Raw genomic sequence first — 25,022 nt, 5'->3', positions numbered from 1 at the left:
ATGAAGGAAAACCTCCCAACTGGCACAGAAAAAAAAAAAATTGTATGGGTTTTAATCAGCAATATAAAAGGCATCAGTCACCAAAAAGATACAAGTACCAATTTTATTTTGATTCTTCACTGAATACAAATTTTTACATGAATGCACATTCTTCTCATAGAAATTCACATGTACGATCAATAACAGTGGCAATTTTTACATACAGTATACATCTTGTTTGAAGTTTCACATACATTTTCCTAAAGAAAAAGCACAGCCTTGTTTACCAGAGATGCACACACTCAAGGACCACTTGTAACTGAGGCCAAGCAAAACGGTCACGCCACACAAGAACACAAAATGATAACACAGCAATCCAAGTTACTATTGATAGAAGGCCATATTATGAATAGGGAAACTTACCCAAACGTAACGCTTTCTATGTAGCACATTTTGTCTTGGAGGAACTGTACAGTAGTTGTGCCTTGGAGAACTTTCAAATTGTTCTTAGTGTACCAAACAAAGGGACACATTGTTCTTTGGGAATTTACATGTTATGGCCAATGGACTGTGCCAACATGAGCTTTATTCCCTACCATGCATTGTGCGTGAGCTGGTGGAACAGGTATGACTACTAAAGATATCTCATAGTCTTGAAGAAGCTTTTTTAAACTTGGCAAATTTACAAGTATCAAGATTTGGTAATCTAATCAGATGACAAGGTCATAATAAAGAACGTGTTTTCTAGTTCCCCCAGCCCCTATGTCTGATCAATTTACATATACATTAAGGAATAAGTACATTCCTACAAAATTTGTGTTAGTTTATATCTGCTTGGGGTTCAATTATTTTTTTCACCTAACCTTATAATGTATTGTATTGTTTTTTTGGCAAATACAAGTAACATTTATTTCCTCCTATCTGCTGATAAATACTGCATTCATCTGATGTGTTATAGCAGCAAAACGATTCAAAATCCACACAAGGCACACTCTGTATAAGTTGTTTTATTAAAGTAGTGTATATGTAAACCGGGTGAAGTGAACTTGTACTCCATTTTTAAATATTTAAAGTAAATGTTTTTTATGGCCTAGAAAAGCCACTTCTGTGCCCCTTTCTGGTTTTCTTTCATTATGTCATTATTTCATGCTGGGGTGCGGGATCCTCAGGAGACCCAGACTCATGGCATGTCTGGGTCGAGTCTTTGGGGGAGTATCTCCTATGACTTTACTACGTCTGGATAGTCATACATGTGGGAATTCGTATACCACTATTGTCTGCTAAAGATAGCAGGATTTATCTGTGCATGGAGGTTGTTGAATCCCTCAGATACCTCGTTGAATTAGATTCCACCATTTATAGCAATGTCATTTTTGACACCTACTTTTTTCTCAAGGGATGACCTCAATAGTCTTACATTTTGGAGGCATCGTTAATACTGGGTGGATGCTTCCCATGGCATGTCCTATCTGTTTGGTCTCCCTTTAGTCCGGACACCTCAGCCGGCCATTCGAATTTGATTAAATTACACAGCAATCAAGCCTTGAAGAAATGTATATATATATATATATATATATATATATATATATATATATATATATATATATATATATATATATATGAACCGCAAAACATGTCGGCTATCGCTTGCTTTTATGTACTTTGTATATGTATTATTGTCTTTTGCCAGTTTTTCCCCTTTTCCTCTACATATATATATATATATATATATATATATGTATGTATGTATATATATATATATATATATGTGTGTATTATTATTTTTTGTATGTCTTTTCTATCTATAATAAAGTTCATATTTTTTATACCTTTGTGTAATATATATGTCTGGAGTTGACCGTTTAACACCCACAATTCGTTCTCTTCCTCCTCTACTATATAACTAGGGTTGGTACTCCATGACATTGTTTAAACTATATGGGTGGGTCTTGACTACATATTCATGACTCCACTATATCTATTTTCATTATGTCCCTGTTGCTTAAGCTTCTTGATGGACAAAATATAATCATCTGTTGTTCCTGCCAGCAATTATTTCTCCAGTTTCTATAACAGGGTGAACAATACGGTTACAATATCATTCAATACAGGACCTGATAGAGCTTACAATCTAAAAGGGAGGGTCAAGTGATATAAAAGGTAATAACTGTGGGGGGATGAACTTATGGAAAAAATAAAATACAGTTGTTAGGTGGAGGCAGGATAGGCTTCTCTGAAGAGAAGAGTTTTAAAGGATCGCAAAAAAGTGGATAGAGTAGAAGATAGTTGGACATATTGGGTTAGGGAGTTCCATAGGATGCGAGAGGCTCAGGAAAAGTCCTGGAGGTGGGCATGGGAGAAGCTGACAATGAAGCTAGAGAGCAGGAGGTCTTGGGAAGGGTGATGAAGCTGGGAATGGCTTTGCAGTGTTGTGGATGGATTTGCAAGTTGTTGTTAGTATTTTGAAGTACATTTTTTGGGTGAGCGGAAGCCAGTGGAGGGATTGGCAGAGAAGGGTAACAGATACTGAATGGTTAGTAAGGGGGGGTGAGTCTGGCAGCAGCAATCATGATGGACTGAAAGGGGGATAGCCTATGTAAACATAATCCAATGAGGAGGGAGTTGCAGTAATCAATCAAAGAGATAACCAGGGAGTGAATCAGGAGCTTTGTGGTGTTATTGGTTAGGAAGGGGTGTATTTTGGAGATATTGCGGAGGTTGAGCTGGCAGGCTTTGGAAAGTGATTGCATGTGGGGCCAAAAGGAGAGTTTAGAGTCCAAGATTACACCTAACACCTGGGCATGCATGGATGGGTTGATGGTTGTGCCAAGTCAGGGGAAGAGGCATGTGGGGGAGGAAATATTATGGGCTTGGATAGATTGAGTTTAATGAAGTGGTGTGACATCCATTGATATGTCTGTTAGAATGAACTTTAATGTGGAGCTAAACTCTGCGTTACCGCCCTTACTTCACCGATCCAATGTTGGCCAGCACAGAATGACATACATCTTGCACCTACAGCTGTTTGTTACAGGGAGTGGAAAATAGTGGATCAACTGGCAGGATCAACAAGTAATAATTCATAGGGGAGTATTGATTAAAAAGATTGCATAGCTATTCCTCCAGCAAAACTGCATGTACATTCGTTCTGTGCAAACTAACTAGTTGTTGTGAAAATGGGGCAAAATTGAATGTTCTTAAGCTAGATTCTCAAGGTCCACCAGTCCCTATGTCAATACAGACCACAGTAGGTAGGGGCTGGCAAGTGGAACCACAGTGTGCAGTGAGATACCTTGAATTTAGTACACCTGCTGAAGAGTTACCTCTTAAGAAAAATCTTCAACACCACAAAGTTAGTAACCATTAGGGGTCATTCATACTGTGTGCAGTGACCTGTGTTTTTCCACAGTGGATAAACACAGACCACCACTTAGGGCACATAGAAAACTATTTCACACCATATTCCTGGCATAATGTGAAGCACAGTAACTGCTTAAAAAGTGTTAGCTGGAGTTGGGCAGGATCAACATGTCATCATTTATTTTTAAAAATTGCATAGCTTTACGATCAGTGAAACTGATGTACATTAGTTCTGTGCAAACTAACCAGCAGCTGTGAGAATGGGGCAAAAACGGAATGTTCTTAAGCTATTCTCTTCTGGTTGAACATTCTTTGAATATTATTGCCAATACTAAAGATAAGTCCATTCATAGTAAACTAAGGAAAATACCACATTATGGTTGCATGATGGAGCTCAGGATCACACAAAATAAATACACCTTAGTAACGAGATACAATCTCTGCAATTCTAAAGAATAAGGCAATTAGAAAAAAAATGGGGATCACATAGTTGCAATGGCTACATTTATTAGGCATTTGCCTCCACTATTCTCTTAAAAGCCTCAGCTCTGTTCCTGTGTGCTGTGTGAAAAGGGGGCGGGGGGTCCCTTCCCTCCAATCAGCTCTCCTCCTCTTTTTTTCTGAACCCTCAGACAAGCTTTAAATATTCAGAATTTTGAATGGATGTACAGAAGCGAATACTGCAGATAGACAGGTACAACTTATGTAGGGAGATTTGTTTCATCTCACTTGAGGCCAGTCACTTAATTAGGTATATGTAAGAGCCGGTTCACACTGAGGCAGCACGACTTGCAGCGCGACTTATATATTGAAGTCAATGCAAGTTGCCTCAAGTCGTCCCCAAAGTAGTACAGGAACCTTTTTCTAAGTCGGAGCGACTTGAGTCACTCCTATTAGAACGGTTCCATTGTATAGAACGGGACGTGACTTGTCAGGCGGCTAAGTCACCTGACAAGTCGTCCCAGTGTGAACCCGGCTCTTGGGGTTTACAACCACTTTAATTATTACATCGTATCTCTTCTTACTAAGATATATTTATTTCTTATGATCCTCTGCTCTAGTGATCTAGTGGCCATAATGTAGTGTTTTCCTTGATCTATTCTATGTTCATTATGAATAAACATATCTGTACTACAGCCCATAATATTTAAAGACTACTCAACACAAAGAGAAAATAGCCCAAGTTTTATGAATTTTGCCATCCCTGAAGTAATATCTATGCAATTTTTTCAAATAAATATAGTGGGGAGAACAAGTATTTGATACACTGCCGATTTTGCAGGTTTTCCTACTTACAAAGCATGTAGAGGTCTGTCATTTTTATCATAGGCACTCTTTAACTGTGAGAGACAGAATCTAAAACAAAAATCCATAAAATCACATTGTATGATTTTTATATAATTAATTGGCATTTTATTGCATGACATAAGTATTTGATCACCTACCAACCAGTAAGAATTCCGGCTCTCACAGATTTGTTATTTTTTCTTTAAGAAGCCCTCCTGTTCTCCACTTGTTACCTGTAATAACTGCACCTGTTTGATCTCGTTACTTGTATATTACTGTCCACACACTCAATCAAACAGACTCCAACCTCTCCACAATGGCTAACACCAGAGAGCTGTGTAAGGACATCAAGGATAAAATTGCAGACCTGCACAAGGCTGGGGTGGGCTTCAGGACAATAGGCAAGCAGCTTAGTAAGAAGGCAACAACTGTTGGCGCAATTATTATAAAATGAAAGAAGTTACAGGATGACCATTAATCTCCCTCGGTCTGGGGTTCCATGCAAGATCTCACCTTGTGGGGCATCAATGATCATGAGGAAGGTGAGGGATCAGCCCAGAACTACATGGCAGGACCTGGTCAATGACCTGAAGAGAGCTGGGACCACAGTCTCAAAGAAAACCATTAGTAACACACTACGCTGTCATGGATTAAAATCCTGCAGCACATGCAAGGTCCCCCTGCTCAAGCCAGCGCATGTCCAGGGCCCATCTGAAGTTTGCCAATGACCATCTGGATGATCCAGAGGAGGAATGGGAGAAGGTCATGTGGTCTGATGTGAAAAAATGTGAGCTTTTTGGTCTAAACTCCACTGCTGTGTTTGGAGAAAGAAGAAGGATAAGTACAACCCCAAGAACATCATCCCAACCGTGAAGCATGGAGGTGTAAGAATCATTCTTTGGGGCTGCTTTTCTGCAAAGGGGACAGGATGACTGCACCATATTGAGGGGAGGATGGATGGGGCCATGTATCGCAAGATCTTGGCCAACAACCTCCTTCCCTCAGTAAGAGCATTGACGATGGGTCTTGGCTGGGTCTTCCAGCATGACAAAAACCTGAAACACACAGCCAGGGCAACTAAACAGTGGCTCCGTAAGAAGCATCTCAAGGTCCTAGAGTGGCCTAGCCAGTCTCCAGCCCTGAACCCAATAGAAAATCTTTGGAGGGAGCTGAAAGTCCGTATTGCCCAGCAACAGACCTGAAACTTGAAGGATCTGGAGAAGGTCTGTATGGAGGAGTGGACCAAAATCCCTGATGCAATGTGTGCAAACCTGGTCAAGAACTACAGGAAATGTATGATCTCTGTAATTGCAAACAAAAGTTTCTGTACCAAATATTAAGTTCTGCTTTTCTGATGCATCAAATACTTATGTCATGCAATAAAATGCAAATTAATTACTTAAAAATCATGCAATGTGATTTTCTGGATTTTTGTTTTAGATTCCGTCTCTCACAGTTGAAGAGTACGTATGATAAAAAATACAGACTTCTACGTGCTTTGTAAGTAGGAAAACCTGCAAAATCGGCAGTGTATTAAATACTTGTTCTCCCCACTGTACATCTCCATGAATAAGTAGATCATAGATTTAATATTTTTTTCCCATAATCGCAACCATAGCTCCAGCAACTGCCATCCATTGTGCCACCATTTATGGCCTTTGGGGGAGTTTCACTGGACAATAAAATGGCAGTTGGCTGAAAGCTAAATCAGATAAGAGCACAGAAATACCTTTCTGGACCAAAAAATAAAATAATAGGCATCATGTGGTGTTTGCTCCTAGACAGAATGTTTACAACTTTAAATAAGAGCGCAATTTAGCTTTCATTGTTCGCATCTTTCACTGTATCAGAATTAAAGACATCTTTTATCCACTGTTCATTAAAAAAACAAAATCTAAAATGAAAGTTTACATATAACAGTTCACACCATTCATTATAGGTCCATTTCCATAATTTAAGGCAGGTTGAACAAGACTAACCTTTTCTTTTAAGTTATGTTACATTTTATTTTCAATACCGAGGAAAAGGATATCAATAGTATTTACAAGCAAGACAGCCAACTAAATTTACAAAACTTGAACATTTGTACGGAATAAAGAGTAGTTCACCCAGATGGCATAGCAGAGGTGAAGTTTCTATTAATACAGTCAGCAACATCAACACATAAATACTGCAACATCATCATATGCATAGAAAAATAAAATCAAAAGTTACAAAATTTAATAAAAGCAAATCAGTTTCTATTATACCTTTTTTTTGTAAATGAATACAGAATAATGAGGAATGGGAGATGTAGGTAAACTGTGCTTTAGCTATCATCTTTTTACAATGTAAATAACACGTAAAGTTAATAACATGTTGCTAATTACACAGGCAGGTGCTGCTTCCTGCTCCCTCATCATTGTGCTGTACTACCGTTAATGGTCAGGTCAAACGTGACTGCCAATGCTAATCGCATTCTCTGATATGCAGCTGATCTTCAAATTAACAGATCTTTATATGAAATAAAATATTCAAAATATAAAACAGCAAGTAAAAAATTTATACTTTTTACTTACATTCAGGTAAAACATATAATGATCACAAAAACGTGTACTAATGTGAGAAAGCACTATGGCATTGGCTACCCTTAAAATGACTATCTTAGTTATGTTTACAACTTGTGTCCTCTCAAAGGGATGATTTACCAAAGGTACACTGGTCCACAAATTAAAAACTGTTCTCTGCTTTAATATAAGCCTTCCTCTTTTATCATTTCATATTCATACAACACTTTTAAAAGGTTAAAGGAGGTGTTAAACCTAAACCACAAAACCATACTGCTGAACTAAAGACCTCTGCCTATCCCCCACCCTCTGTGCTCCACTCCATGTGTATACATGAATTTCTTTTCCAGCAAAGCAATGCTGCTGCTTTGACTTTCAAAGGCCTACCCACCGAGTGTGTCTAGAAAAATGAGCTTTTGGAAGATGTAGTTCTGGGGGGTGTGTTCTGTCAGTAGGAAATGAGCACATATAAGGTGCCCCTATAAGAATCTTACAAGTCCGGTGATGATGTTGCAGGAAGAAATAAACACTGTTTGTCACTACAGGATCAAATTAAAAGAAAAAATATTGCTGAATGAATGAAACGCACGTCGGGAGCTACATGAAGCATGTGATTTACTGCACTATATGTGATTTTATCCCTGCCTGTTTGTAAGTAGTTTTAACCTTTATTAAAAAGCTTTGAATTTTACTATGATATGGGGGTTATTTACAAAAGGCAAGGTCATTTTGCACTACAAGTGCAAAATACAAGTGCAAAGTGCACTTGAAATTGCACTGAAAGTGCACTTGGAAGTGCAGTCGTTGTAGATCCGAGGGGGACATGCAAGGAAAATAAAAAACAGCATTTTAGTTTGCACATGATTGGATGATAAAATCAGCAGAGCTTGCCTTCGTTTCAGATATTCCCCTCAGATCTACAGCGACTGCACTTCCAAGTGCACTTTCAGTGCAATTTCAAGTGCACTTTGCACAGGTAGTTTGCACTTGTAGTGCAAAGTGGATTTGCCTTTTGTTAAATAACCCCCTATGGGTTACTCTTTGTCTTTCCCTCTGATTGAGGCCACTGATGATAGTTTTGGTATGTGAAACCCACCCTGGAATCTTGGCTCGTGCTATCCATCCATCACTTCGAGGTTATTGGGATAAGGTAAAGCCAGACTCCCGTCCTGAAGTCAAATTAGCTAGTAATCCGCTTGTGAGTGGGGTATGCGCTTTCTGGGTGTGAAGAGGTTTCTCACTCACGCTGGAGTATTGAATCCTGCTAAATACAGAAGTGTATTCCTGAACTTTTCTACACAAGAGCACTTCATATCTTTGATGGACTTTTTTGGATTTTATATGAACTCTCTCTAATTTAAGTAATTGATTCATTTTGCGCACATGGATTGTGTATATTGATTTTTCACTTGATTGGATGTACTGTTATGGATTTTTGCACTTTTTATGGACAGCGCAACACTTTCAGTTTGAATACAATTAAGTAATGCCTGGATAGAAACTATAAAGCGGAACTCTGGGTTAGTCTAAAACATTACTATATTACCATATTACAAAGGAATAAGATATGTATTATGATTGCTCATTAATATCCCCCTAGACAAATCGATCATCTAAACCTTGCAGTATAGGGGGGTACACTGAGAAGCAAAAATTTTTTCCTGTGTTGGGCTTTAGTCCCGCTTTAAAGTGTACCTATGCCCAGACTATGGACAAAAACAATTTACATATTCAAAAAAGTAAAAGAGCTTTAAAGCAGTGTTCCAGGCTTTTTTTTTTTTAAAGTCAGCAACTACAAACACTGTAGCTGCTGACTTTTAATAAGGGCACTTACCTGTCCAGCGATTGGGTGACAGCGCCCCATCCTAACTAAGGGAAACAGGCAGTGGAGCCTTGTGGCTTCACTGCCCGTTTCCTACTGTGCATGTGCGAGTCGCGTGGTGCTTTGTGAATGGCCCTGTTGTTTTCTGGGACACACACATGTCCCAGAAGACAACAGGGCAGCTCGCCGAAGAGGAGGAAGTGACAGAACAGAGCCGCGGAATAGAAAGAGGCAGATTAGGAAAACTGCCTAGCAACAGAGGTTTCTGGTAAGTAAAAAAAAAATTTTTTCAAATTATTTTTATATATTTTTTGGAGAATTTTAATGTCATTTTTTATTTTAGGGTGGACCTCCGCTTTAAGTCAAACACTCACTCACTCATCCACCCACTAATATTGTGAAATTATTCCTTTTCAAAGATCAGTAAAAAGATCCAAAAGTCAGGCTTCCAAGATCTCATCTTGTAGAAAAAAATCTAAGATTTCCTTTCCTGTGTTAAAATCTTTTAGGCTGGGTTCACATACGTGCGGTTGCGGTTTCCAGCATGGGGTCCGGTGCGTGTCTGTTCACCGGTTTAGGTGCGAATCAGGTCTGAATTTTTACTTGAATTCGCACCCAAACCGGACCCAAACCCACACAGGACCCTTTTGGAATGCGGCCCGCGGCCATCCTGGACATGTGTGAACCGGCTCCATTGAGACCTTGGCACACAAGCATGTCATGCAAATTGGATGCAGGGAAAACCACATCCAATTTGCACATATGTGAACCCAGCCTCAGAATGATATTGTGTACAATGCTTATAGATTCAGAGATGAACAAGAGGGTGTTTTATTGTGTGTCTATACTGCTTACTCAGTAGTGAACCTGGGCACAGATTTACAACAAAGATATTTTTTTGTTTGGCTTTTACTTATGCAACATGTTTTATTAATTAGAAAGAATTATACAGTCTGAGATGTCTACATTTTTCAAGATATTAAGATGTAAATCAGGTAAATTAATGTTTTAATACCTTGTTTTTAATCCTTATTATTAAAAAATATATATTTTTTTTAAATTTAGTGTTAATTTTTGGGACAAGTGAACATATGCTAAATCACCAATTTTGTTAATTTAAAGTGGTTGTAAAGTCACATGTATTAATTAATTTGATTCTCTCTGTTTTAGGTGCCTGTTCAGTACAGTGTGTATTTTCCTAAAATTATAATGCTAAATACCTTCTTTGCAGAGCCCTGCTGTGCAGTCATGTGACCTCCCTCTGCTTTCCTTCCCGATGTGAATGAGTGCAGTGGGAGGAGCTGAGATTTCCTTCTGATGAATGCAAGCTGGCAAAGGGAGGTCACATGGCTGCACAGCAGGGCTCTGCAACGAATGTATTTAGCATTAGAATTTTAGGAAAGCACACACACTGTACTGAACTGGGACCTGAAACAGAGAAGATCAAAGTAATTAATATATGTTTCTTTACTTTACAAGCACTACAGCATCTGCAGGGTATATAGTTATACAGGCATGAGAGCGGAGGAGAGGGACAGTGAGGAAATTGTCTCTCACGCAGACTACGGAACTGACAGAGAGAGACGCTGAGGAGATAGCTGGATGATGAAGGCATGTAAACTGACCACGCTATCAGAGATCAGCAGCCATGATAAACGTGGTCAGTTTACAGAGGAGAAGACAGGAACCGACAAGATCAGCTAGGTATTGTACAACATAGAAAGGGACAATTGACTTGGCAAATGCACTATGCTATATCTCATGCCTAAAGGGGACAGGAGCATGTTTTTTTTTGTTTTTTTTTAGGGTTACAACCACTTTAAGTATACGTTGAAGTTTATTATTTATATTTCCTATATACATTTCTAAATTTAAAAACATTCAAAAACTACATGTTTATCATGAAAATACTAAGTTTTCTTCTTTCTTTTGAAAGAATAATAAAATATTCATAGCACACAAAAGCTGAACAGCATTATTCTAAATACTATTACAAGACAATTTAAGTAAGATCTTCAAATATATGTAGCAATACCAAACTTATTTTACGTATAAAAATAAAATTGAAAGTCAAATTATTTTACATAAAAAGGAATTATATATTCAACTTAGAAAAAAAACATCAAAAAATGTACATTCCCATTAACTAAAATATAAAGTAAGTAATGCAAAACATTGTAATGTAAACAATGTGTACAATACAATGCACTGTAAAAAAAAAAAAGCTAAATAAAGGAAATGATTAATTACAAAATAAAAAAAAAACAGTTGTATAGTTTTGCGAATTATCACATTCCTTTCAGAATTTTGCTTAAGGCATCTAAAAAATTTAGTGTTTACCATTTTTTAAAGCAAATTTCTGTGTAGCACTTTCGTTATTTAAAATCAAATGCTCCTACATAATTTAATACCATTAAAAATATGAACAAAGTTTCAATATTTGTTTTTCTGGGTCTTTTGAATATGTTTAAAGCTGCATTAACAAGTAAATAATTGTATATACACTACTGTAGCAGAATGTAATTCTGAATGAAATCAATGCAAAAATATAACTAGAGGAAACTAAACAGCCAGTTCTTGTTTTTGTTGACAAAACTTTTTGACTTACAGATAAAAAGTACATGAAAATAATAATGAAAATAAATTAAGCTGTCACAACCATCAAGATTTTCTGTTTTACAGCTGTCATGGAACTTTGCTCCTAATGTTTAACTTATTATGTATTTACATGTAAGCGGTTAGTATGTTAATTCAATTTTTTTTTTTTTTTTTGGTAGCATATTTAACATCAGAACAAGGTATGATCATTCACACAAAGTTTGTTCCTTTGATTCCATCAGTCTATTTATTTCCCTTTGTTTTTCCAAAGATCTGATTCTAAGTTTGTGACAGTTCTCAACTTCACATAAAGTAATGCAGTGATATATAGATTTTTGATGTTTTCAGTTTTGTTGATGTAATGTGTTGATGCTAACTGTACTAAAATATAATTTAAATACATTAACTTATTAAACAGATTTTTCATATATATAGTCTATGTAGCCATCAGGGAATGGTTGTCATATGAATAAAAAGGGCATTGTACTGCGGTTAACCAAATAGTTTTTTTTTTTAACCTTTGCTAAAAAGAATGTGCAGAAATGTGCATAGTAATCATATTTAGCACCTGGTGTATTTGTGGCTATTCTATGTGTTTTAATGATCCAAGCCATATATGCAGTCTATGTTTAAGTATTACTCATTTCACATTCTTCTACCCATTATTCTGCATGTGCTAATCCATAATCACAATTTAATTGCTCATCAAATATTAGAGCTAGAATTTTAGATGAAAAATAAAAAGCAATCATGTAAAAAATTATAAAAATAGAAATTTATATATTATATATGTTCAATTAACTAAATTATGCATATTGCAGATATTACATTTAATAACATTATAATTTTAAATATTAAAAGTAAAATTATGTCATTTAATTTTATGATAAAACAATATTTAATTGAAATTCAATTCCCTGTTCCCATAATATATGTCTGTGTTTTTAACAATGTAAAAATCAGAAACTGTTACTGCAAGGCAAATAAAATAATGTCTTTCTGTATTGTGAACAATGAATATGTAATTTTTATACATTTTCTGACATATCCAGCAGCTGAATGCCAGTTTCTCCCCCTCTTCCTGCCACCGGCTTTCAGCTGCTGGAGTGAGAGATACAGACACAGTGCATTGTTCTGTAATTGTCCTCCCATCTCGCAACGATCCCCCTCCTGTGGGCTGGCCAGATCTAATTTGCAGCTGTGTGCCAGGGCCCCTCCTCGTTCCCCTGCAGTGCTGCCAGGTTTCCTGTCCTGCCGGCTGCTGCGGGTGCACAGGCGCATGGAGAGTGGGGAAGGGAGCCATTAAATATGTCATTAATGGACCCCTTCCTTTTCTGAATTTGAACACAGTGAGTGATCAGTACCGATCGCTCCTGTGTCCATTCATAACTGAGCCTAGTATACTACATTTCCTATGCTTCAGTTTATGAATGAACAGAAGCCTCTGTGTCCTGTTCATTCATCTTCAGAGGCTACATAAAAAAGGAATTGAAGAATCTGTGTCTTCAATTCCTTTCTCTGTCTCAAAGGTAAGATGTCAGGGGTCTGTTAGACCCCTGATATTTCATCTAAAGCCCTCCCCCACAGCAGGGTTGTAAAAAAAAAAAGTAAAAATGTCAAAATTAAATAGTAATAATTTTTTAATTTGAAATGTTTTTTTTTTTTAATTGGAAAACATTATTATTATTATTATTTTTTTCATTTTTGTAACTCAGGAGAGGGTGGGGGCTGTCAGGTAGGCTGTACAGGGCCCTGAAATTTCTAGTGGCAGCCCTGAATATCCATGTTCACTCCTTCCCCTCAGCAAGTTTGAACAATGTGCTTGCCTGAAATATTTTTCACAGTTATGATAACGGGGCAAAATAGAACTAAAGATTACATTATTGTAGTACAGAAATAAAATCACAAATAATAGCTACCTTTAACACTAAAAGACAGCCAAGTTGTAGGCTTGAAAAATATATACACTGCATACGTTTTTAGTAATATGCCATCTGCCTTTCTTCGTTGAAGCTGGACTTTGGGGGAAAACAATTTCACTTTTGCCATGGGTCTCCCTCCCCACTGCAAGGGTTGACTGCTTGTTTTGATGATAAATTAGGTGATGTACTTACCTTATTCCTTGCTCCCACATTCTTCCCCTCTTCAAAGGACTGGTCCCCCGAACCCTCTTCTCTTTGCTGACTGACCCAACACAGGTCTCTGACATCATCCTGCACAAGGCTGGACCAACGGGCCTGCCTACATTCCAAAGTGGAGGAGGCCAGGGCAGCATGAAATTAGGTAAGTACATCACCTTCTTCATCATCTGAAGGAAAACTCAGTGCAAGGGTAAACCTTTTTTATCCCCCAGAGTTCAGCTTTGAGTCCAGTAATGAATGCTATCCTAAAAAAATAAAAACTCACTACGATATCATGAGGCTTAATACATTAGTGCTTATTATTGTATACATGTAAAAAGAAGAGATGAATGATTATAGAACCTGTTTTTTAACTTTTTCAAAGGATAACTTTCATGGAACCTCTTTGTTTATGTGGGATGTAAAGAAGAAGTCTGCTTTTCTAATGGTATAAGTGGAAACACCCCTAAAGAGAACATGTGGGGGTTCTTACCTCTCAAAACAGAAATCCGGTATATATTGACTGTGCCCCAAAAACAAGGGTGCAAGTAGCAGTCACAGTTTTTGTGGTCATGCTTCTGGTCCACCCTCCTCCTGCCAGCTACCAAACACAATGGCTTGGCTTCACTGACAAATAAGAAGAAGCAAAGTGTAGAAGAATAGTAGGCCAGACATGTGACCAGTATCTGCATGGTTTTAGGAATCCTGGTCCACAGTTAACAAGATATAACCAATGAGCAGGGACCTAGAGGTGCTTACTCTAAGGAATGATGACCACTAAAAAAACCAAACATGTCCCCTTCAAAAAGGATAGCTGTGCTTCAGTCTTAAAAAGAACTCCAAGAAGATCCATTCTACATTTTGGGACAGGTAATTGCAATGGTGTATTTAGACACATTACACTTATCCCCCAAAAGCTTTTGAATTTATCTTCCTAGGGTACGTGTACAGGATACCTATATCCTACCTATATTTACGATCACTATAAAAAAAAAACATTATCAGCAAACTTCACTGCTAAAAACCGAGATCAGTGACATCATAAATGAGCGATTAAGCCACTTGGGACTTAGAATACCACTACAGATTTTATTATACATCAATTAAACATCAGACATAATGCAAAAACCTACCAAACCAAGTAAGCAATTAAAAACATAAAAACTAGCAATTATCTGGACAACTACACATTAAACTACAGTAAGTACTGCCATAAACCTAAAATGTTACATAGAAAAGGTCAGTCACTGATACAAGTATTTTCTTGGAGTGCCTTTTCCCCACAAAATTTGGATAAAAAAAGATGTGCAACATTTTTTTTATTACACATATAAATATGTTTAAAATACAGAAGTTAATTGTGTTAACAGCTTTAGTTCTGCAATCAACTGGCTGGTTAATGGTGGGTAATGTGACATAGATTGTGCATTATCGGTCATTCTTAGATTAACCTTTTCACATAAACATGAGATATGTGCAAAAACAAAAAAATACAAGGGGCAGATATAAATTCTCCACCTGCCTATTCCCTGTTTAGTACATAAGAGCACAGCTGCTGCTCTTTAAATTTAGGGGTAGTTGACATGTTTCCGAATCCCCTTTGAAGTTCACATCAGAGTAGCTTCAGTTGTACCTGAATTAAAAGAGCAGACATGCAAATTTTGCCATTGAATGGATTCATTTTGAGGGTTGACTAAAAAATGCCTTAACATTTTTTCATGAAAAGTGATGTAAGGGCCAGCAGCAGGAACCACGGAAAATGGTGGAGAATGCGGGCATCTAACACATCTGAAAATTTGTGAGGTGTGTAGTTCTTTTGAGGCGGCTTTGCTCAGCAACAGAGCAAAGACTCTATACATGGGTGCCAGGACAGGTAAGTAGGAGGGATTTTCTTTTGCAGGGACCTGGAGTTTTTTTTTCAGCGACAAAGAGTAATTCCAAACAATAGAGTTTTCTCCATTTTTGAGTAGTGAGACTGAGTTTAATCCTCAACTTTGCCTTTACTACTCTTTAAGACCCAGTAAAGGCAGCTGCGTCTACCCCACTACCTTGACTGTTAAAAATTTGAATTTTCATGTCAGCTACCATAGTCTAGGAAGGTGATAGTACTTTAGAATCTCAGTGAGGAGACCTGCTCTTACACCACTGCCTTGGCTGTAAAATGTCTGGATTTTCAGTTCAACTACCACAGTCAAGAAAGATGACAGCACACTAGGACCTCAGTGAGAAGACCTGCTTGTAGCCCACCACCTTGACTGTAAAAAAATCCTGGATGTTCATGTCAACTACCACAGTCTAGGAAGATGATAGCACATTAGAACTTCAGTGAGGTGAGCTTCTACTTCACTACCATGGCTGTAAAAGTATGGATTTCAGCTCAACTACCACAGTCAAGTAAGGAAATATATGTAAAACCATTTACTGATACTTCAACAAACGCACTGTAATGTAACTATGCTGAAGCATCAATAAATATATTTAAATGCATATCCTGCTGGTATATGCTATTATCTTCATGGATTGTTGTATACTTAGCAGTAAGGAGCTGGATTGGGTACTGCAGTAGATGTGGTGGGCAAGAGTGGATTTAGGTGGAGGAGTTACTGTTTGTACATTCCATTAGCTTCCATAGTCACTGTTTTGGTAAGGTCCTTAAACACTGGGAAAATAATATGTCACAGAGCAATGAAATTGTGTATTATGTGATATCACTTTCAAAGGTGACAGTGGTAGCTTAGCTGAAAAAAATAGTTTGAACCTATTACAAATTTGCTTTGGCATGGGATCATCCTGGCCAGAAGCAGCAGAAAAGACCTGATGGCCAACTAAACCTCTAGAAAACACACAGAGGAGAACATCATTTTAATGAAGGAAAAACAGCTAAATAGCATCCAATTGGTTCATTTTTTAGATTTATGGATGGTAAACCAAGTAGCCTTTAGGAATGGGTATTAACATTATTTACATAATCATTACATAAAAAGTAAAACAAAAATATATGACAAAAACACTCGCTTTATCCATGAATTAGGATTGTAGAGTTTCTATTTTAAAATTTATTTATGTATACATGACTCAATTATGATCAAACTGTGACTCATACTAGTAACTATCGTATACTGTTTTTTGTATACTTTGGTTTAAAGACAAAATTCCACCAAACAAAAATGAACAGGAATGAAAGAAATGCCCTTTTGCTTTGAAGTTATTTTTTCCATTCTTATTTCAGTGGTACATATAACCACATTTCTTTTCTCAAAACTCATAGCAGACTGAAATGACTATTCCAAATGTTTTCTATCTACAAGACCCAAACAGCTTGGAATCTTAGAATGCGATTGGAAGAGTTCTGTGTTTTGCAATAAAACATTTCAAAGACAAATACACTGCAGCATTTCATGTGTGTATAGCGGAATATGTATTGCATCATCAAGTAGTGCTGTCCTCTTCATCCAAGAGATAGTTCAGCTTGATGACTGTGCTGATAAAGTCACCTAACTCTACGAAGTCCGCTGTAATTATATTGATCCCACTTTCACCGGGCTTTTGCGTCCGAACCCATTGCATCATGGAGGGAAGGGCCCTACAAAGAAAAAAAGAAAAAAAGGAATATTTAATTACAGAATAAAATACAAGACTCAGATAAAAATTCTGGCTAATACAAACAGTTTTTTTTTTAATTCTGCTGTTTCCAATCAAACTCTTGGGTCATCTTGCAGCTCACTAAACAGAGGTAATCGTGGTGTTTCACTGTCAAAGAAGCAGGCTATAGGCAGAGAAATGAAAGAAGAGGCTGCATTTTTGCGACCTGTCTGGCCGTATGGGCACAATAAGTGCTTATATTATAAAAAGGGTTAGCCTCTGATTCAGCAGAGGAGTTATAATTTTTCATAATGTTTTTTTAATTTAAATTTAAATTTTAAATTGTCTTAAAAAAAATCCTAGTGTCCTTGACTTCCTGAAAAGATTCTGATCAACCCCAAGATTCCTAGTATCCCTGACTTTCCGAAAAAGACTCTGATTAACCTAAATATTTTTAGTGTCCCTGTCTTGCAAAGACATTCTGAGATTCATGGTGTCCCTAACTTTCCAGGAAGATTCTGGGAAACCCCAAGATTCCTAGTATCCCTGACTTTCCGAAAAGACTCTGATTAACCTAAATATTTTTAGTGTCCCTGTCTTGCAAAGACATTCTGAGATTCATGGTGTCCCTAACTTTCCAGGAAGATTCTGGGAAACCCCAAGATTCCTAGTATTCCTGGCTTTCCAAAAAGACTCTGATTAACCTAAATATTTTTAGTGTTCCTGTCTTGCCAAGACATTCTGAGATTCTTGGTGTCCCTAACTTTCCGGGAAGATTCTGGGAAAACCAGAGATTCCTAATGTCCCTAACCTTCCCTTTGGGCTTTTGAGGTTAAGAGCTGGTGCGTCCAATGGATAATCATAAGGCCTAGCAGGTTAACTTATCTGTATTATAGGACCTTCAGATACATCCTGATAGCCCTATAGTCCAGATCCTCCAGAGGCAAAGGTTTGCTGAACTTGGGAAGATGCAAGCCCATAGCACTTATTAGTGCAGACATTAAATTTGTTAGTGAATTTATTGTTAATTTTAGCTCCAAATCTCACCAGCTATGACCGAGTGACTTTATGCCTGGGGCCTTGCCACTGGTAACACCAGAGGGGCTATGAGTAATATTCAATAGTTATTAAATCCTATATATATATGGTATTGCAATGGGAGAAGGATTGGATTTTAAATTTAGTCTGTCTTTCCTAGTTTCTCCCTCCCATCCTTCCCCCTCATCATCATCATGCAAAGACATTTTTAAATAAATCCTTTCCATTTTTATTACATATCTTATTTTAGACACAGTGATGTCACTGGGTCTAAAAGAGAAAACACAGTGATGACCCAGAGACGTAGACTGCATTTCCACGTGTGATGCTGAGTCTCCATGATTGAAACAAACTGAAATCCATTAAGTGAAATGGGCTAACTAGGGAGAATAAGGCTGGGAAGGAAAGGGCTATACGATGCTGGATGTCCTCCAGCCAGGAAATTAGGCGGACTCTATCTGACCTAAAGCTCAGTGTGTAATGGAATGAGAGTAAGTCGTTTCAGCAACTTACTGAAGGTAAGGCTGAAGTTTGGCTTTAAAATGTATATTAAGTCAATAAAAACCAAAAACCATATTCAGTACATCTAGGTCTAATGCACACAGATGTTTGCAGGCAATTTATACGCCTAGAAAAATATTCCAAGTGTTTTCCTGCACCGCAGCAGGCATGTACAGCCTGTCATACAAGTGAATGGCTGTATGCAGCTGTAGTCATGTAAATTCTGATGTTTCGGTGTTTAACCGTGTAACATATTTCCAAAATGCGTAACATATTTTCAAAATGCAAAACTTTTGTGATCAGGAAATACATCATATGCACATGATGTATTTTCTGAACACAAAAGTTTTGCATTTTGGAAATATATTGCACATGCATGGGTAAATACTGATGCGCTGGGGATTTAAGGTTTACACTATTCTGTTCATGTACAACCATTCACTGTATGCACCAGCTGACACTTCCTGGGCACAGAAAAGTGACGGTAATTTTAGGATAGCAATTGTTCATGTGTATGAGGCTAATACATGAAAATGCTACCAGTGCAGAAAAATCCCTGTTGATTCTGCCAGAAGTCTAATGAGCTCCAAACTATCTGTACACTCAACTGCACTGAATCCTAAGCAGTAATGCATGCCCTGCTTAGTTTACCTCTGTTGCTAACAGAGCACCTACCCTCTATGGTTTAGAGATTAGGAAAGGTAGGTGTTTTGTAGTCTTAAAAAAAATGGCTGTGCTAGAGTGACAATGTTGCTCCTTCATCCATCCTAGGATAGGAATTGTGTAGCTGGCAGCATTAGCAGGTGAAAATAAAGGAAAAAAGCGAGAATAAAAAGAGCAGTGCAGCCACCACAACTAGGAACCGGTTGTAATGGAATAAATTCTTGTTTATAGTTTTAGATACTCTTTAATGCTCTTTTTCCTAAAGCTTTTCCCATGCACTGGGAAGTATGTGGACTGGTTTACAAAAGGCAAATAGACTCTTCGCCTTGCAAGGGAAGTTGCTCTTTGCAAAGGAACTCACCCCAGAGCTTAGTGAAGCTCTGTTGACTTCTATCATTCATTATGATATCATTATGAGCAAGTAAAAATGCATTTTTGTTTATTTTGTTTGCACATAATTGGGTATACTCTGCAATTGAAAGTACAAGTAAATTCCTTTGCAAAGTGAACAGCCTATTTATCATTAGAAAATCAACTCCCATGAGTTTATACGGTACATAGACCCTTAGTTACTAAAGTAATGGAGCATGTTCAAATTACAAAGTGAATTTTCACTTTGCAAGGGCATTTTCCCATAGCTTAGTAAATGTGGTGAAAATCTACATTTCAAAGCGTGCCCAAGCAATATAGTGATATGGATGAACCGGAGTGACTCCATCTTTATCAGTTCATATAAGATTAACTTGGATTAATCTGCTAGTTAGTTTAAGTTCTGTATTTATAGATTGTATCAGTTTTCTATAAAGCATACATATAAGAAAATATAGCTTGCACAAGCAGTTTTATCCTGTACTGTCTAAATAAAGAAATTGTGTCTCAATATGTCTGGGCCACCCCAGACACGACATAGGGACATAGGGAAAAAGGACTCATGACTGTGAGTCATGAAAGCAGATGGCATAATTAATGATATGTAATAATATGTAATGTACACCTCTGTATTAACCACACCCATGTTCTATACAATGATTGGCTAATAATAGCATATATAAGTTGTATACCCGCCCAGAATTAAACCAGATAAGCTTTGAACATCAACTTTGACTCATCTCTTCTTGTGTTCAGAAAGAAGCTGTCTCCTCAGTACTGCAGTGCTGAGCAGGTTTCGTAAGTAAGGTAATTGCCGTAATTATACCTAGCTGGTCTTTGTCAGGTATATAGAAATACCATTTCAATCACTACAGTTTGGAGGCACTGCTGAGATATGGATTTAGGATTTGACGGGGTGGGTGGTCAAACTTTGACTTTGGTGAAGTAAACAAATAATTGTTTATTGCCTTAGCTTTGACACAACCTTGGTTGGTTCAATGTTAATTAAGAAGAGAAGTGTGAGATGGACCATGCTGTTAAGAAGTGGCTCTTGGGAACACTGTGTCCTTTGGGACTGATGAGAAGTTTAAAACGTAATATTACGCTCTTTTTGGGAAAAAGAATAAGAAAAGTGTAGCATGGCAATTACCAATTACTATCTGGACCCACAAAACTTTTGCTCTATCTGGCTTTTCTTGTCTATCGCATTTGCATAAAAGTAATAAGATATCTGTTGTGTGGGAGACAGGGCTGTATGGGGTAAGGCAGCCCCCTGTTTTCACTATTATATGATGTCCCAAAAGGGGCAAATTAGATTAGAGTGAAGTAAATTTCCCTTGTTATATTCAGGTATCGTGGAAAGGGTGAGTACTGTTATATGCCTGTTCATATAAGTTTGCTAAGGTATTATTTGAAGAGAGAATGGTATAGTATATGAATAATGTGACTTCTCCCCTTTGCTAGTATGTTGGTTATAGAGCTTTAAAGTGATAGGTGCTTGATTCTGCTTGAAAAGTGCATAATTTGTTTGGGTATGTTTAACATGTGTTTTGGTAACTTTTGAATGGTATTTTTTGAAGTTTTAAAAAGGAATGTGTTTAGCTGGGAGGGAGTTGTTGTAAGGTAAGTGGGTGCCCTAAAATAGTGATGAGATTAGTAAGTGATTAGTAAAGGTGTTAATAAGAACACATTGTTGAGGGTAAGGTAAGTTAGGTAAGAAGGTAAAAGAGAGGTTTTAGTTATTTATTAAAAGAAAGTTTGCATTTTGCAAGGTTTTTCAATGCATCGTTCTTTTTGGACAAGCCGATTTCAAGGCTGTTTTGAAACTGAAAAAAAAAAAGTGAAGGAAAGTACTTTTAAAAATGGGAAGTTAGAAGTCAGATTTGTTTGAGATTTAAAGGGGACATTTTACCGGCATTGCATACCGAGCTTGAGGGATTTTTTCTCATGTTTGCTGTAGCAATGTGGAGATATTCATGGTCATGCATTTATTGATTATGAAGTCTCTTTGAGGAAATGATTTTAAAGGACATTCGAGATAGGAGGTTTTGGGCAGTTAAGGAAATTAACACAGAGAGAGTTTTGTTTAGAATAAGGATTTTTAAAGTGTCACAGCTAGTTTAATTTGAATTATCAGATAAAAGGTGTTGTTAAAATTAGGATTTTTTGTGTAGACTTACCCTGTTGCCCTGTTTGTTTGTTTGTTGATTATTTGTTTATTGTTGTTTGCTGAAGTTATAAGTCAGTACAGGTGGGTTGGTAGAATGTGCAGATCAGTGCAGATCACTGTTTGGCAACAGGCATGGGAAAAGGTTCAACCAAGGGTAAAAAGAGAGAGAGTTGGTGGGGAGGCTACAACCCTTGTTGAAAGCACCCACCCTGTGCAATGAGCAGCCTCTGATGCTGGGGTCTCGTGAGACTTTTGTGGGATTACGGTACCAGGGATTCATAGAGACACCAAGATGCTGGTTTATTGGGCAGTGATTAAATTTCTACTGGATGTACTGACAGGGGGACATGGTTACTGTTTTGGGGGGTCTGAATAAGGTAGAGGGAGATTATGAATCTTCCTCCTTCCCCCTCAGATTCCTTCAGATTCCTTCATCGCTCCTCGATTCTCCACCTCTGAGCTGGTGGGTTTGGGGGTGTGAATTCTGACGTGGATCTCCAGTGAGGTGCTAGGGTTGCAGCTTCATGGACTGACCGTTTTTGTGTCGATCAGTGAGGATTCTTAGAGTGCAGCGATCATCGGAGGGAGAACATGTTTAAACACTTCTCCCACGACTGTCTCTGTTTCATGGACTGTTTGTGGACTGTGATCAGTGGCAGTCCTTGGGGTAGCTGCTGTTCGCAGTTTCATAAGACGGACACCTAGGTAGAGGAAAGTTGTTGGTAGAGGAAAATAGAGAGAAATGTTTAATTTTATGTGTATGTGAATTTTTGTCTTGTCTTGGAATTTCAATTTAGAGTATAAGATTGTTTTTGTCTTCTGAATGCAGATAAATTGTTGGGTATTTGATATATATCCTATGATCCTGCCAAGACAGAGAGCGTTGCTAAAGTGGCCAGGTGAGAGGGACAGAGTAGGGTACTCATCTGTGTGTGGTGCTTTAAGAGGACTGAATCGCGGATTTGGACAAAGACAGATTACTATTTGAGTGATCCCCACTGTTTAGCACAATGCACGGAGGTACATATCTGCTCGCAGAGATCTGCTATTTTGTTTCGGGTGGAAGAGGGGAACAAACCACCAACCATGCCTTCACCACCGCTTTTGTGGGGGGCATACTGCTATATTTGCATTCCATAGTCAGCGAGTCAGAGAGACTTGCTGAGGTGGAGAATGAATGTTAAAGAAGGATTTGATTCAGAAACTTTATCTATAAAGGTACATGTTTATTGTTAAAATGTTGCAACTAGTGTCAGTCTATTCATGAAATGTGTTGGGGCACATATTAAGCCCATGCCCACTCCATAGTAAATTGGGAACATTAAAAGGGGAATGTGACATGTCACTGATGAAATTATATGTATGCGCTGCTACCAAATTTTTTTTTTTGAGGAATCTGATCAGATACAAATTTTTTAAAGTAGTATTTAATTTTATGTAATAGGATATTTTGATTATTTCGGTTAGAATCTGACTTTAAGAACTGTTTTGGTTGTAGTTGCCTATCCTTACATTATTGAAGTTAAAATGTGTTTTTTCTGATAACAGTAAATGTGCTATAGTTGTGCAAATTGTTTAATAGTGTTTAAGCTGTATTAACAATGATTGGGGATTTTAAAATGTTGATTTTAACAAATTTAAGAATACTATAATTAGGAGTCCAGAATTCGAAAGTAAACAAAGGGAAGTTGTACGGTATATTCCAGTCGCTACACCAGAGTAATTGTGGTTAGTAAAAAAAAAAGAGAAGTACCTGTGTTGTGTAATTCCGGACACTAGAGAGAAAAATATTAAGGTTTGAAGGTGTTGTGGACAAATGAAGGATGAATGGAATGGCCAAATGAATGTGGAATGAGAGAGCAGTTGTATTGTGTTTAACGAACACACAGGGTATCATTTCTATTAGTAAAGTATTTTAAGTGTGTGTCTGGAATGTACACAACAGGTTGCCTCATATTGTGTTTAGGCCATGTTATATTTTCCCTAAAAGTTTGGTGTTGAATTAAATTAAAAGAATTGATAAAGGGATTTTGGTAACGAAAGGGTGAAATGTGAAAAAAACTTTTGAAGAAGTTCCTGAAATTAAATAACTGGGATCAAGATACATTGCTGCATATATTGAGTCCATGGGGTACTAAAATGTGATGGGAAGGATTTATTTGAAATAAGCAATCAGAATGACTATTCTGGATATTTAACTTCAGAATTCCAAGGGTGTCAGTCATGAAGTGTTGATGATGAAATGTTGTCTTACTCATGTCGGATGAGGAGTATCTGCCCCAGCCAGCCTGCATTCACCCACAGCCCTATGCACATGAAGAAATGCCCACCCCAGTCATACCCTACACCCCATTCATACCCTGCCCTATACCCTACCCGGAAGAAGTGATGACTACAGCTTTTACATGGAAATCTCCGTTGTTCATCTTTGTTGTTCAGATACCATAGGAGGTGCTCAGATGACTAAAGGCGGACTCCTGCTGGAAAATGTTCCTACGAATGACACCTTGAAGGGGAGCCAATTGATGCAAACTCAGGGTACAAAATTCCCGTGAGCACCACATGAGAGAGATCCAGATGTGCCAGCCCAAAGTCCCCAGTCTCACCCAACGCATCAGTTCCAGTCTGTCTGTGGATATCAAGTTCTGTCCTTACGAAAAAGCAGTGTTTTGAGGTAGAGAACTCATGTCTGTACATATGAGTGATCAGAGAATTGAACCAAAAGGTTTTGGGAAAAGTTGAGCAGAATGAAAGTTATAATGTGGACATTTCTTTTTACTTCCTTTTTTACAAATTTAATGCACATTCAGAAGCCATCCAAGAGACTTTTCTTTTTGAGCTTTTCTTTGGGACTATTTTTATTTGGCCTAAAGGCTGTCACGTTCCTCCCACTTGTTTCTATGAACTGTCATGCCCCTGCCTACCTTTTGCATTCCATGGACAATTGCTATACAGCTGAGATTACATGTTTGTTGTTTTTGCATGTT

At 37.6% G+C, this 25,022-nt stretch overlaps 2 protein-coding genes across 2 annotated transcripts in view; both read right to left on the bottom strand.

The window, feature by feature from the left end:
- C6 (complement C6) overlaps window positions 1-539 on the bottom strand; it is a 214,540-nt gene extending 214,001 nt beyond the window's left edge. Inside the window, exon 1 of the mRNA XM_077462806.1 lies at window positions 403-539. The gene's annotated coding sequence lies outside the window, so the exon portion shown is untranslated. The remainder of the gene's footprint in view (window positions 1-402) is intronic.
- PLCXD3 (phosphatidylinositol specific phospholipase C X domain containing 3) overlaps window positions 85-25,022 on the bottom strand; it is a 217,316-nt gene continuing 192,378 nt past the window's right edge. The window contains exon 3 of the mRNA XM_077462807.1: window positions 85-17,295. Coding sequence (XP_077318933.1) covers window positions 17,142-17,295 — 154 coding nt within the window. The 3' untranslated portion in view covers window positions 85-17,141. The remainder of the gene's footprint in view (window positions 17,296-25,022) is intronic.

The sequence above is a fragment of the Lithobates pipiens genome, unplaced genomic scaffold, assembly GCF_037356315.1.
Source record: "Lithobates pipiens isolate NorthernLeopardFrog02 unplaced genomic scaffold, aLitPip1_a1.2 Scaffold_3, whole genome shotgun sequence".
NCBI lineage: Eukaryota > Metazoa > Chordata > Amphibia > Anura > Ranidae > Lithobates > Lithobates pipiens.
Note: the sequence above shows the minus strand (reverse complement) of the source record. Positions and strands in the feature narration are given on the sequence as shown.